The sequence below is a fragment of the Syngnathus leptorhynchus genome, chromosome 21, assembly GCF_054491065.1.
Source record: "Syngnathus leptorhynchus isolate UIUO chromosome 21, UIUO_Slep, whole genome shotgun sequence".
Lineage (NCBI taxonomy): Eukaryota > Metazoa > Chordata > Actinopteri > Syngnathiformes > Syngnathidae > Syngnathus > Syngnathus leptorhynchus.
In genome coordinates, this window is record NC_141215.1 from 3,987,692 (window position 1) to 4,001,975 (window position 14,284).

General features: G+C 47.1%; 1 protein-coding gene across 3 annotated transcripts in view; it reads right to left on the minus strand.

The window, feature by feature from the left end:
- The window catches only part of nav3 (neuron navigator 3), a 57,795-nt gene that overhangs the window by 14,005 nt on the left and 29,506 nt on the right, over nucleotides 1-14,284 (minus strand). For all 3 annotated transcript variants that reach the window (XM_085902509.1, XM_085902507.1, XM_085902508.1), the window contains exons 8-13: nucleotides 12,761-13,799; nucleotides 11,110-11,225; nucleotides 7,463-7,571; nucleotides 5,242-5,649; nucleotides 4,737-4,856; nucleotides 280-403 (exon numbers count right to left, since the gene is read on the minus strand). In XM_085902509.1, coding sequence (XP_085758635.1) covers nucleotides 280-403; nucleotides 4,737-4,856; nucleotides 5,242-5,649; nucleotides 7,463-7,571; nucleotides 11,110-11,225; nucleotides 12,761-13,799 — 1,916 coding nt within the window. The remainder of the gene's footprint in view (nucleotides 1-279; nucleotides 404-4,736; nucleotides 4,857-5,241; nucleotides 5,650-7,462; nucleotides 7,572-11,109; nucleotides 11,226-12,760; nucleotides 13,800-14,284) is intronic.

Sequence of the window (14,284 nt, forward strand, 5' to 3'; positions counted from 1 at the left end):
GCAGGTAGGAAGGCAAACAAAAGACGAAGCGAGGTGTGAAGTTAGAACTATCTTTGGACTGACCAGATCTTCTCCTTTGGGAAGCTCATGCACAAAACACACCTACACAAAACAAACACTCAGATCAGCAATCGCCTTTCCTTGACAGATGGCCATGCCGTCTCCCTAGCAACAGCGGAGTGTCTTCGATGAGGAGTAAGAAAGACTTGGCAGAACAGAGCACCGGGGAAAAAAAAAAACTTTTTCATTGTGAGTAGATTTTCAATGTCGGCTCCTCACCTGGGCACCTTTGCTTTTACGCGACGAACCAACGGCCGAGTAGGAAGACGTGTTGAGATCGTCGGTGCTGATGTTGTCCAAGGTGTCGCTCAGGCCGCTGCTCACCGAGCTGCTGTCGTCCCAGCTGCCGGAAAAGTGGATTTTATTTTTGAGAAAATGCGAGGAACTTTTGGGTCTTTCATCATTTCCTGTCTTATGTTTTTTTTTTTTTTTTTTTGAGACATCCCTTTTGTGATTTTGTGTCTGCTTCGACATTTCAGTTCCAAAGACGCCTTGAAGTGCACTCTGACTCGTCCTCCCTTGAGATGGAGGAGACTTCAATGTGTGATTGACACAAAAAGCCAGATGGGGCCAAATGTGCTGACCCAATTTGACCCAACGTGACTTGGGTTTGTTAGCATAAAAATACCTAAGGTGAAAACTTTCGCTGCACATTAAATCATAGAATCTTATGTTAATCAGTAAACCGCAGTGAAACGCAACAAATCGCAAAACTGATGCAGATTTTAACTCATTCGCTACCATTGACGTATATAGACGTCAAAGTTCGATTTTAACTTATTTTTATGTATTTTTTGTATTATTTTAACGCCATTTACGACCAATATCAAATAGGAACCAAAAACGATAGATAACTCGACACTGCCGAGGAACAACATCCCCGACCGACTCTGCTTCTGACAAAACAAGAAGACCACACGCATAAATGGCAGCCATCCTCCCGAGAGCCCACCCGCCGGAGCAAACGGGTTGAATATTTCATAGCCCGACTCCCTGGATGCGCCGAGATGCTTCTGACAGATTTGGCTTAGCTCCAACGAGCGCGTTCAGAAACCGCGTCACAGCGGGTGAACTCGATAACCTGCCGGCGAGGGCGGCAATTCTGCGTCTTAAATTAACTATGAGCTAGCAATATCCAGCGGAAACGCTGCAGAGGATATTAGCTTCAGGTGTGCAGAGAGTGTGTTAAACACTTAGGACGCATCAAAAAACATTTTTTTTTTCGATTCAGTGTGCAACAGGGCGAAGGATGTCAAAGACTTAAATAAACAAAGTCTCCCAATGTCTATTTCCCATCGCCGTGACGCCACTCAGCCATGCAAACGTTATCTCATGCAATATTCAGCGAGCTGACTCGGGTCCTTACTGCAAGCAGCTTGCCCGGGATGAGAAAAAAAAAATGCTAATAACAGCACAAACAAAATACCAACAGCGATGATTACACATGATCATGAAGATAAATTGGATTTTTTTTGTTTTGTTTTGAGGAAATTGAAATAAGAACACAATATTTCCTCTGATGGGATTTGATTACCCATACAACAGTTAAATCAGAAAAAAGGAACATTTTAGGAATATTTTGACACTATGGGCCTTAGAATAAATCGAACAACAGACATGACAAGGGTGCAATTTGGCAGACGGATTAAAAAAAAAAAAATGAATGGGAGTGAATTGGCTTCAGGTAATCAGCTCCATCCAGCGAGCTGGCTCGGGATCAACGGACACTTTTTTGATCGAGTTAGTCTAAAATATGGCAGACTAATTATAGCCGGACACACACACATGGACACACACATCAACAAATGAAAAGCTCACATCCTCATTTACCCGCACCGTAATCCGATTTAATGCCGCTGAGCTTGCGCAATTACTCTTCAGAGAAGGCGAGCAGAACGCGTCGTTCTCAAAGGATGCAGAAAGATTTGACACTTCCTTTTTTTTTTTTTTTTCACTCCTCCTCTCTTTTAACAGCTTGCCAAAGCAATGCTCGACTCCAAAAGTGAGACCCAAACACTTCCACCTGTCCTGTCAACTCACCTCTAACGGTGATCCCGTCCTGGTCCCGTCTAGTTGTGAATCGAGCGAGAGTCCGGGGAGGGAATGGCAAGAAGAGGAAGAAAAGGACGACTTCACTGTTCCACTTTCACCGTCCCCCCCCCCCCCCCTGCAGCTCCTCCCATCCCTCCTCCGCCATCGCCGCCATCCTTCCCCCCCAACCCGGTACGGGCAGGCCGGCCCCTTCGGAGACGTGCCGTCAGCGGCTCGTCGTCGAGGGTTAATTAAGGGAGCTCGACGATGTGGAATCGAGCCAAACGAAGGCAGATGACAGTTCTGTCTTTGCCAAAAAGTGATCTGATGCATAATGATGCATTTTGATATTGCTCGCAAATAGCGTTGGAGCACTCAGAGGGTACCAGTTGATGACATCACGAGAGGCAAAATATCGGCATTGGATTCAATCAACACATTGACCTTGTCCCCGTTGTACTTTTTCAAGTCGACCAAAAGCTTTTTTGCTGCAATGCAGAACAAGACGTCGACAAAATATTGAGCCGTCCAACGACAAGGGGAGGAGGCGGAAACACTGACGTCACAATTTTGGACCAGCAAAATACATTGTCGACCTGAACTGAAAACAAAGAAAGCCTCGAGAATTCCGTCTGCCAAATCATGCTCACTTTTGGCAGTGTAGATGAAAGGACGGATTTGGTGGTAGCAGGGGTCAAAGGGTCAAACAGCCTTCTGTCCACTCTTTCTTTCACTTGGCACATGAAATTAATATTAAATAACAATAAAATTGTTGATAATTATTTATCTTTATTTTATTTATTTGGTGACCAGTGCATGAAAAAAAAAACATGTAGAAAATGTCTTAAATATTCACTACAGTCTGGCTCAGGATATTTTAATACCATCTTATGTCACTTTAACTTGACTCATCGTCGCATTTCCTGTAAATCACATTGAGTCAGACTTCTGAATTTTTAATACTACAAGACACTCCCGTATTGCTAGCACGAGTCCTGAAGTTAGCATCGGCTACCAAAAAGATTTTGACGTTGCTTTCACTGCCCATTCAGATGTTAATGCGACACGTGCGGGATAGCTATCGGAAATGTTGAGAACGATTCCGGAGGCGAGCGGCAGCAAATTACAAGTGGAGGAAATCTCGAGTCTTTCTGAATAAATAGATGCTTAATTAGCATGTGTCGCTAAGGAGCCACATTTGCGTAAACACAAGGCACAGCTGGGGACTCCAATCGAGGATGTCCAATTATCATCACAGTTTGTAAAACTTTGGCAAGAAGAAGTTCAGAACTTTAGTTTCAGGTGAGATATGAGAGAAATTCCGTCGTCAAATGGCGCTCAGGGTCGGACTGAACTACACGTGAACTTAAAACGACGGTTGAAGCAAAGCGGCTCGTCGTCCAAATCTCCTCGCTTGCTTACGGCTCACCTCGACTGTCAGCGTTCTGCTCTGTGACAGTCGTGATCCTTCTTAGGAAGACGTGCACATGCTTTAAAAAAATAAATAAATCCACAAATATGCTATTTATTTGCTGAGTACAGGGAGCGAATGGAAAAAAAATGCTCGCGAGTGCAATCTTCGGTTTGAGGACAAAAGTATTTTGACATTATATCTGTCCAAAATATCTGATCTGATTCAAAGACAGATTTGATTCGCTTGGACACAGGAAGCGAAATTTCTCCACAGATGGTCTTAGTCAACTGCTTGGCCACTGGTCATTATTTAAAAAAATAAATAAAAAAATAAGGTCTGGATCATAATGAGCCTCGTGGGAATGAAGTTTATCCGCTGTGTGAGTTTATATTTGTCTTTGTATGTGTGTTTGCCCGATTCTTGATCATAATGGAGAAAAAAAACAAAAAAACAAAAGGAACAACAACAATCGGCAAGCGGCTTTGAAAACACTTCAATGCTCGGCAATTTTTCCTCTTTAAACAGCATTGTGTCGGATAAACAAATATTTAGCGCTGCCTTTATTAGCGAATAGCATAAAATGCCAGATACCAACATTCGGGCTGTAACTTTGAAGGGAAAGAGTTCCCTCAAAGTCACCGAACACGAGGTTATTTCCGCTTAAGACGGCGTATCCCGTCGAATGATTGCTTGGGAAATGAATTCCCCGCTGAGCGTTGTCATCCGCCAGTGGGAAGTGTCAGCGCAAGCTTCTGACAATCACACATGTCACCGAAGGCTGCTTAAAGCCGTTGTGTGTTGAAGGGAACCGTTTTCTTTTCCACTCATTCTCACCGCTGTCTACGGGGGCCAAAAAAAGACGAGAAGGGAATGAAATTCCCATTTGGCTTCTTTCTCGCTCGGATGCAACTGAAGGCAGACGTCAATATTTCTTCGTCACGTTCAAGGGCCTCGTGGGGAAAAAGTGATATTCCCCCCACTTCTTCTGTTGACGTCTCGCTCGAAAGTCGGGCGATAACGCCGGTTACACAGAGACGCTTCGTATTTATTTTCGGCCCATCTGTCTCCTCGTTTAAGTATCAAGCGTGACAGGGCGATGAGTCCGAACTGACGGGTGAGAGTTAATCAACTATTCTCAACCTGCCGCCAGGTCTCGCGTGTTTTAACGCATGGTCGCACGCAGATATGACCCCGACGGACTGACTGACGGACAGACAGATCTCGTCCTTACCTGTCCACGTCGCCTTGGATCTCTTTGCTCCCTCGGTGGGAGACTTCTCGAGAAGAAGCCGCGTCGGCTGCCCGGCCCGTATTCCGTGCGTACAAATGCAGACCTCCATCTGTTAGATATCTACCAAAGGAGAAAGAACAGAAAACCTGGATGAATATTTGGTAATCAATTTCACAGTTATACAGATTTTTTTTTTTTTTTATGTCAAAGTATGTTTACAATTAGCATATGTGCTTGGGATTTGAGCGCCGATGGCAATCAGACGCGGCTGGTAGGACATGGGAACGATTAGCCGACAGGCTAATTAAGCTAATTAAATGGCAAATCACCTTTCTGTCACGACTCGCTCGAGTAATTTGTCTCAAATCCCACGGATGTTTAACTCCATCAATCAAATGAGATCAATCACCCATCAATTTCATGCAGATTTTTTTCTTTTAGGAACATGACAGATGTGAGTGGAAAGTTTAGCATATGCTAACATGGTTAGCACGATTCCTCCTACCCGCTGGGGATCTCATCCATCCGTCCGTTCTTTCCCAGGACGTCCCCATCGCTCATGTACCCCGCCATCTCCATCTGCTTCCCTCCTTCCAGCCCTCCTCCCCTGTCACTTTGCTCCGCCCCCCGCGCCCCTGCCGATCGCCTCAGGGGGGCGCTGTACACAAACCTGGAGGGGTCAGAGTGGCCGCCGTAGCGCCCCGCCGCGGGGGCGGCGGTGGCGCCGCCCGCCGCGCCTGCCCTGGCTGCGGGGTAACCGCCGGGCATGGAGGGGGCTTCGCCCGCCTGGAGACGCGGGGTTTGCGTTTGGCCGAGGCGCCAGGCCATGGGGGAGGAGCGGGTGGCGAGGGCCGGGAGACTCCGCCCGCTGACTTCCGTGGTCACGGTTGAGTCAAAGGTGGTCTCTAGTGTGCTGCAAAAAAAACGGATTCTGACTTAGTACCTAAGATTGTAAACATTTTTTATTCCTCGCATGGACTGAAATTTCAAAATGACAGTCGTATCAGGAGCAGTCCTGTGTGAAGGTCACAACTCACAGGTGAAAAGATGTCAGCAAGCATGAGAGCTCACACACACACACACACACACACACACACACACACACACACACACACACACACACACACACACACACACACACACACACACACACACACACACACACACACACACACACACACACACACACACACTTCAAACTGCATGCTGTTTCAGTTCGTGTATGTGTTTGTGTGACCTTCCCAAAGTGCTGCTTCTTCCAGCGTGCTAACTTGAAAAGTGGAGGACGGGGGGGAGAAAAGAAAAAAAAAAAAGTCTCCCACGAGACAATCAGACAATCGTCACAGTCGGAGAATCTCAGCAAACGGAATCAAATCCAAATGTGAAGTTCAATTTAATAGAAACATGACGTCAAATGGAAGTACATCAGGTACTCTGGTTCCCTCCCATAACGTAAAATAATGACGTAATTACCGTCAAATTGGATTACCCTCTAGCGATAATTACACAAAGCCTCCATCATGATTAATCTTCTATTGTCCCAGACTTAATATCATAACGATCCTCCATTTTGCTCGCGGGAGAAAAAATTACAGCTTCACAACCCAAATAATGTACAAATAATGAACAGACATGAATGAAGACTAATAATTGGCTAGCATGCGTCGGAAGAGCGACCCCGCCGTGACGCCGAGTGGCTACGCGAGAAGGGCAGCGATGGCAGCCGTGTTCACATCTTATCTCGATCAACAGCTACTGATGTCGACACACACAAACACTGGTGACACACGCGATGCCCTGCTACAGCTACAAAAAAAAAAAAAAGTGACGCCATATCACACAATAAAAACACAATTTGCCGTTCATATATACTTTCGAGATCGTGTCGGCCTCTGACGGGGAAAATAAGCGAGGTGTATCTCCAAATGGATGAAAATGAAGTGATGGAAGCTCAGATTTTGCTTAAATTTATGTAAATAGAAGAATTACGGCCTGGGGAACATAACAGAGGGTGACTCCCAAAATGGTGACAGAGAGTGATGAACATGACTGTCATGTCCGTGCAAGCGTGACGCTGATTAATTGCTTTGCGTGATGACCACCATTTCTTATCCAGGGTTGGGAGATTAGTTTGGTCCAACCGGGCTTTTGTCATGGACTCAATTGGCAAGGAGCGCTTATCGCATTCCTGCTATTAAAATTTTCCCATTAACCGGGCTTATTTTCTTGGAGCGGGCGAGTGACCACCCAAAATCTGTGCTCCAAACAATGTATTGATCACGGCTGGCTGGGAAAGCCTCCGAGGGGGAGAAAATAAGAACGAGAAAACAAACACAGAAAGCCATCTGTCATGGCTGTCGCCGGTATCTTCCTTGGTAAATGGGCCAAAACGGGCAGAATAATAGACTGAGGGAGGAGTGTGTCGACGATAGCTATAGCTTCGACGCGGCGAGCGAAGGAAGTTTCGCAGGTGAAGGGAGCGAGCTAATTAAACGCGGGAAACACGGCGGGTAGTAATCGAGGGAAGCGTCATTAATAATTTGAAGCGGATCGTCCCGTGGGATCGGTATGATGGAGAGACTGAAGAGATTGAACTGAGTCAAGGACGGTGATAATAGAACAAGTAAAATATCGGATTCACTACACCAGGGCCACATAAAATAAAGTGATGGGCCCAATATAGCCCCCGGGCTTCGGGTTTGACACCGATGGCAAAAAGGTTCTACCTGTGGCTGATCTGCGTCCCCCTAAGACTGGACATGGTCTCTTCCAGGTTCTGCCGTAGGTCAGCAATGTTCTTTACCGTCCTCATTCGTCTCATCTCCGGGTCTTCTCCTGCGGACACGTTGGATTTCGTCAACACATACGCGGTTGTCTTTTCCGAGCGGAGAGAAAAGATATTCTGACATAGCGTTTTTCATCACTTGTCACAGCTCGTCCCGACAGAGCAGCAAAGTGATAAACGGTCATTGGATGTCATAACGACTGTGAAGCCTAGACGCATTTTTTTTTTTTCCCTCAGATGGTCATGATAAAAAGGTCCACGGCTTGACGTGCCGTGACATCAGTCCGTGTCTAAGTAGGCCCGCGCTGTCAGACATCCTCAACGTTGCTTCTTCTCACCCGGCAACCAGAACTTTTAGGCATCAAATCACACAGAAGTCATAGCTCGGTTCAGAGCTTAAAGCTGCAGGCATATTAAAAGTATCTTCTTAATAGTCCCTCATCAAGGAAGTGAAATAATTAGCATAGATAAGCTAGCTCTGAATAGTCCCCGTTGATGTCAAACTGGGAAGTCGCTGTGTTCGGGTTTCTCAGTTGACATCTTGACATCAAACCGAATCCAGAGGCAGAGCGAAGAAAGAGATTTAAAGTTTCAGTAGCGACTTCCTCGAACTGAGCGCCAGAAGCCGAGAAAACAATCGAGGCGTTTATGTGCCGCGTTGAGAAGAAACACCGGCCTATGTATAGATTGGTGGAAAAACATTCCGGGGTACTTGGAAGGCATTTTGTGATTGATCACATCCCGAATAAGAATTGGCACTTTGCGGGTTGTGATTTCTTATTGTGGTGTTTTCCCCTCACGTTGCAGAAACCAATGACTGGAACACACAGTCGGTATGAAAATAATCTGACACGAACACAAAGTTGGCCAAGTATGATGAATGAGTGGCGGCCTCGGCGGCTCTGACACATCGGATTGTGGAAAGCCGAACGGATCAATGAGGCGCAACAGAATCCGGCGGCAGTCCAAGAAAACAACCAAGACTGAGATGAAAAATTAATGCGGGGACATCAGGGAATCGGACGTAATTACCAAACACAAACACATCCACGGCTGGACTCGAAGATGATCTATAGACACGTTGACACTCGCCCTCAATTTTACCGCGGCGTCCTTGTCGATGACCTTAGAGAAGCTAAGGACTACCCGGGTATAATTGAGGTCATGTTTTGACTGGCCGGAGCGAGTGAGGTCGAAGTGAGGCTGCACGGGCCGAGCCTTTGACCTCATATCGGTTGAACCGCAAAGAAAAAAATTCTTATCGTGGTAAGTGATGAGTTGAGGACTGTACCGACTTACGTGGGCGTGGCTGCGTGTGCAGCACCTGCTCCAAGTCGCCCAGCATGGTGAGGATCACATCCTTATCCAGCTGAGCCGCCCCCTCGCGAGGCCCTCCCCCCGAAACTTCCTCCTCTGCCCAATAGCCGCCCTCGTTCTCCCTAGCTACTGGCTTACCGCCTACCGCCCGGTCCTCATCTGATCGCCCGCCACTCCCTTCTTCGGCCGCCTGTTGTTTGGGTTTATGAGGGGGTTCAACCCTCGGGTGGCCGCCGTAGGAAGCTCGCTGCGGCCTTCCGCCTGCAGCGGTGCAGCGCCAAGGCACGGGGATGAGGGAGTGCTCCGACTGCGAGAGCATCTTAGTGAGGGATAGAGACAAAGATCGAGCTCGGGGGCCTTGAGTCCTCGTGACCTCCTCTTTCCTGGGGCTGCCTTGAAGGCTACCCCCTGCCCGTTGCGACCAAGACGGGTACACCAAGGAGCTTTGACGAGGCGGGAAACGAGGCGGCGGCTTGTCCGGCTCCGAGGCGTAAACCCGCCGTTCGCCATCGCTTTGCAACGTCAGGTTGGTGAGAGAGCGTTGTTTGATCCGCAGGTTGAGGTTATCCGGAAGGGGCTGGGCGGTCCGTCGAGCCGGGCTCCCTCCCTGATACACGGAGAACTCTGCACCTCGCTTCATGTTTGCTCACGGAACCCTTACCTCTTCGCTTGCTTTGACTCAACGGGTAAAAGTAAGTTCATCCCGGCTTGACGCTTGCTCCAAACACCACCGAATCAAAAGATACAGGAGGCGGGTCCCATGTCTCCCCAACTGTGGTCTCGCTGTGAAAGCAGCCCTCTTCAGGTAGACAGGTAGAGTCCAGATCCATCTTGAAGCCAGCCCATGCTCTTCCTTGGAATCCTACAATTTAACTCCTTGCTCTCCAGTCCTCATGCTTTACCGCCTCCGGTCCTCGACCACCATAGTCAGGGGTGTGAACGAGCCAGTCGCTACATCCTCGTCTTCGTCGCAGGCTCCTTATCTTCCTCCCTTATGAAATACCCGTCTTTTTTATTCACTGGTATCTTTGCCCCCCTCCTCTACCCTTAATTACCACTTGTCCGCTCCGCATCTTCTACCTCCCGCACCGACGCCGCGACGGTGGAGAGTGAGCGGCTGGTGAAGCCACAGCCAGCAGAGAACTCGCTCGCTCTCCCTCTCTCTCTCGCTCTCTCGCTCACTCTTCAGCATCCTCCTCATCCTCTTGGGTTCTCTCCCTTTCTCCCGCCAGCTCTTTATCTTTCGTCCCTCAAACTATCCTTCCAACCCTCCATCTCGAGTTGTTTAGATAGTGCACCTGTAAGCTCGCCATTCCTCAGAACTTAATTAAATGCTCTCCGGAGGCGCTTAACGGCGAGCCTCGTCGGCTTATCGCGGATCAACAATGAGACAGCAGAAGCGACATATTACTCATCAATCAGTGCGAGCTTTATTAGCTCCTCCAGTTGCTCTGCACATGTTGGACAAGCTAATTTTGTAAAAAAATAAATAAAAGTACAGCAGGATCCATGAAATAGAGATACGAAATGAAACGACGCAAACAGACGACGGGACACAACAACAAATAAGTGTTTCTGAAAAGGCTCCAAACAAAAAGTTAACAGCCGGCCGGCACTGAAGTCTAATTTTACCCTCGAAATGAAAAGGCAGGGAAAAACCGCGGCCTGAGCGAAAGAACTTTGGAAAACCGAGTCCGGCTTAACTCAGTGCTCATACCCAGAGTTTATTGGACCAAATTTAGAAAATCTAAATCTAAAATTAAAAAATGAAATAAAAAATATAATAATAAAAATCTAAAATAAAAATGAAATAAAAATATACAAAAAAATATATATAATAACAAATAATAAATAAAAATATATAATAATAAAGTAAAAATCTGAATCTAGACCTTATTTCACATCTTTTTAGACCATATGGACGATTTAATTTATACATTAACATCGACATGAAAAAACCCCAAAACCACTTTCTTTATATTCTCACGAGACTGCAAATGAAGATGTGTTTTTCCGGTATGTCATACGACGGTTTTGCGCGACGCTCGCCTGGGAGATTGTCACAGATGACGGAAGCCGCGGGGGCGTAAACAAAGAGCCACAGATGCTCCCTGTGTCCGACTGTCAGCGCTGACCTTTTCCCTTCGCGACACAACACGAGCGCATGAGGGAGAGCGAGGGAGGTGTCTGGGGTTGGCGTCCCCAAATAGACAGTAAAAGACAACCATCATGGATAATTCTATGTGTGTGTGAATGTTTTGAGGTCCAAACCTGATATCTCCTCCAGGCACTGTTTGGCTGTCTTGCTATAGACCAACTCCCCCTTGGTTGGACTGAGGCAGGGGTCGGCCGGGGCCACCATGGTACAATCATTCTCTGAGAAGGTCCTGCAGGAGCACCAAATAAATCAAGCCATGAGGAAAAAAATAAAACATATATATAATGTATGTGTTTGTATACAAGCAGAGTTCAACGTCAGTGACAAGGACGAGGTCCAGTGAGCCTGCACGGGCAAACAGATGTGACAAAATGGAGGCACGCGAGCGCAAAGTGAGGAAAAGTAGCACCTGCGGAGGTGCAGAAATAACCCGTCACCTCAAACGGAGCAGCGTTTTTCACGTGTGAAATCAAGTTTCGCCTAGCTCGGTACATTTTCGAGATATCAGCCATCGCTGATAACCGCGGGGCTACGACGACACCGATGTCGTTCATATTCATGAGAATTTGCTAGATGCTTTACAAAAAAAAAAAGTAGATTTTTTTTAACAGTGATTCCAATTTAAATGATGTCATTAGTGAACAGAAATCCAAAATCTTTTTTTTTTTTGCTGTCTCTTGTGTGGGCGCCTCCAACTGGGAAGGATTGCAAAGTGGGCGAGAGGCAAAAAAAGGACCAAATTGCCCAATTTGGACTGAAAATGGAGGTAAACTGCAATACAGCGGGAGGTTTTTCCACTTAATGCCTTCCACAAGTGGCCAACGCTGCGGCTACGATGACAACCGTATTAAATTCACGCATGTCAGCACAGGTGAGGATTAGTCCAAAAAAAAAACACCATGGCTCCATTTCAGCGTCTGAAAACGATGATCCCTGCATGTTCAATTCTGGCTCAACTTTAAATTTAAAACCTAATCTTTTTTTTTATTCTTTTAAAAATACAACCCAGGTTTTAGATAAAACCACCCAGCGAAACAATATGACAAGCATTATTTACCTTCATGCAGTAAATTTATCTGCGATGAAATTCTTCAAAGCCCTTGACAAAGAAAAATATTTATATTTATTTCCCCTCACAGAGTGCCGACAAGGCTTCAAGGTAGAATTCAAATCATCTGCGCAAGCAATATTATGCAAGAGGAGAAGTCGGAGCACAGATACCACTGCACGCAAACGGAGAACGGGATGGGAATACTTTCAAGGTAAATGTTCTCAAAGATGAATGTCAAGTCACATGGATACCTCACCACAAGTCAGCTCATTGCATAACCTATTGCGTAATTGAATGCCAAGTCATTTCAGCAAAGGTGGGTAGAGTGGCCGAAAAATGTAAAAATACATTGTAGGGGAGTTTTAGTGGTGGGAGGTCAGATAAGGAAGTAAAACAAATAGCCATCGCTGGGGAAAAAAAAAAAGCTAACTTCCCAATAGATTTGGGTTTAAGTTGTTCTGGGCTGCTTTTTGGCAGAGCTGACGATGGAGGAGGTAGACAGAAGTGGGAAGAAGGGGTGAGGGATTAAACCGTGTTTAATGGGATTGCGAAATCTCAGAACAAAAGGCATTGCAGACTTTGGCAGCTCCCCCAGTTTCTTTCCCCACCCTCCTGTCGTAGCAGAAAAAAATAAATCGGTCCGGGTGGGCAGATTTACATGTCTGCGAGGGTTTAACCAGATGTTCGTAGGGCTTCTCTGGATTTGGTCTTACCTGTACATGAAGGGAGCCACGGTTGCAGTGTTGGGGTGGTTGTGTTGTTGCTGCTGCGGGAGCTGAACCACTCCGTTCCCTCCGAGAGCCGGGCCTCCACCTGCCAGGACCCCGCTGGATGCGGACAAGGCCGAGGTGCTGGTCGAGGAGGTCATGCTGGTTCGTTTGCCCTCTGGAGCTCCCACGGATCTCTGGGTGTAGAAACTGCCGCCCTGCCCGCCTTTGACGAGCTTGCTTCTGTCTGCTTCTCCACCCCGAAGGTTCGCACTGCTGTTTAGGCCCATCTGACTTTGGGATTGACCCTTTGTTACAATTGTGGAAGGAGCTTTAAGTCCCGGTTTGGGGATTCCACTGGAAACCGAGGAGGAGCAGCCGCCATCTTTCTTTGCTTGTTTAGCTCCCTTGGGTACAAGGCTGGCGATTTTAGACGTCTTCTTCGCTGAGTCCGCAAAGTCTCGTTCCTCTTTGGATGGAACGCAGGCTTGCTTGCTGGCAGACTTGTTTTTGTCCTCCTTGTCTTTGGACCTACTGGAGTTTGTAGAAGCCTTGGAATACGAGGAGGAAGACGAGGTCTTGCTTGTGGCACTCAAGGAGGACTTGGAGGAGATCTGTTTGGCCGTAACGCTACCGCTACCGCTGCATACTGAGCCCGTGGGCGTAAGTGCGTCCTCGCCGTACTCCGACATATCGTCCTCTTCCTGAAGAGCCATCTCAGCCATGGACGGCGAGACCCGGGATGCCGATCGAGGGTTGATCATTCGGAACTTCTCCAGCATGGACCTGTGGGGCGCGGCGCCGACTTTGGGGCCCTCCATGCCTTCCTGGCTCTGCGAGTTTAGGGACGGTGAGTTCGTAGGGTTGGCCAACATGGAGGAAGTGGCGCTGTGCTTGAGGTTCATGGACTTGCTCCGCCAGGACTTGCTGGCGGTAGCCGAGGGAATGGCAGAGGCCAGCTGCTGCCCACTTATGCTGGTAGGAACCGTCCCACCTATCCCGCTTCCGTTCAGGCCGCCGGCTACCGGGATGCTCCTCATTGCGTCTGGAAGAAGAGACAAAGTTGTTCAAAACTTTGAACGACTCAAGCTCCTTGCAAACTTTGCACATTTTCACAAGTCAGTGTTACACGAAGCACTTCTCCTGTGGGGGTTTCGCACACATCCATGTAACTTTAGAAATGTTCATTATGGGGGAAAAAAGTCTCAGGTCCCTGCTAGCGGAATATTTTGGAGAAAGATTCTTTTACATTGTAGTGATGCCTTCAAGGATCAAGTGTTATATCCCTTGCTACATAGAGAAACCTCCCTGAGAGAGCTGCTTGTGTTAGTCTATAAAAAAAAAAAAGAACAATCATACAACTCATTCAGATCCCGACAATCATTGATAGAATCTGCCGCAAAAAAAAATAAAAAAAAATTACTTGAAGCTTTGGTACATGAAGGTGCCTCTGATGCAAAGATTGTGATTTTTATCTACAATTAGAAGGTTATGCAAAGTTGGAATTTAATTAAATTTGCCAGTCATTTG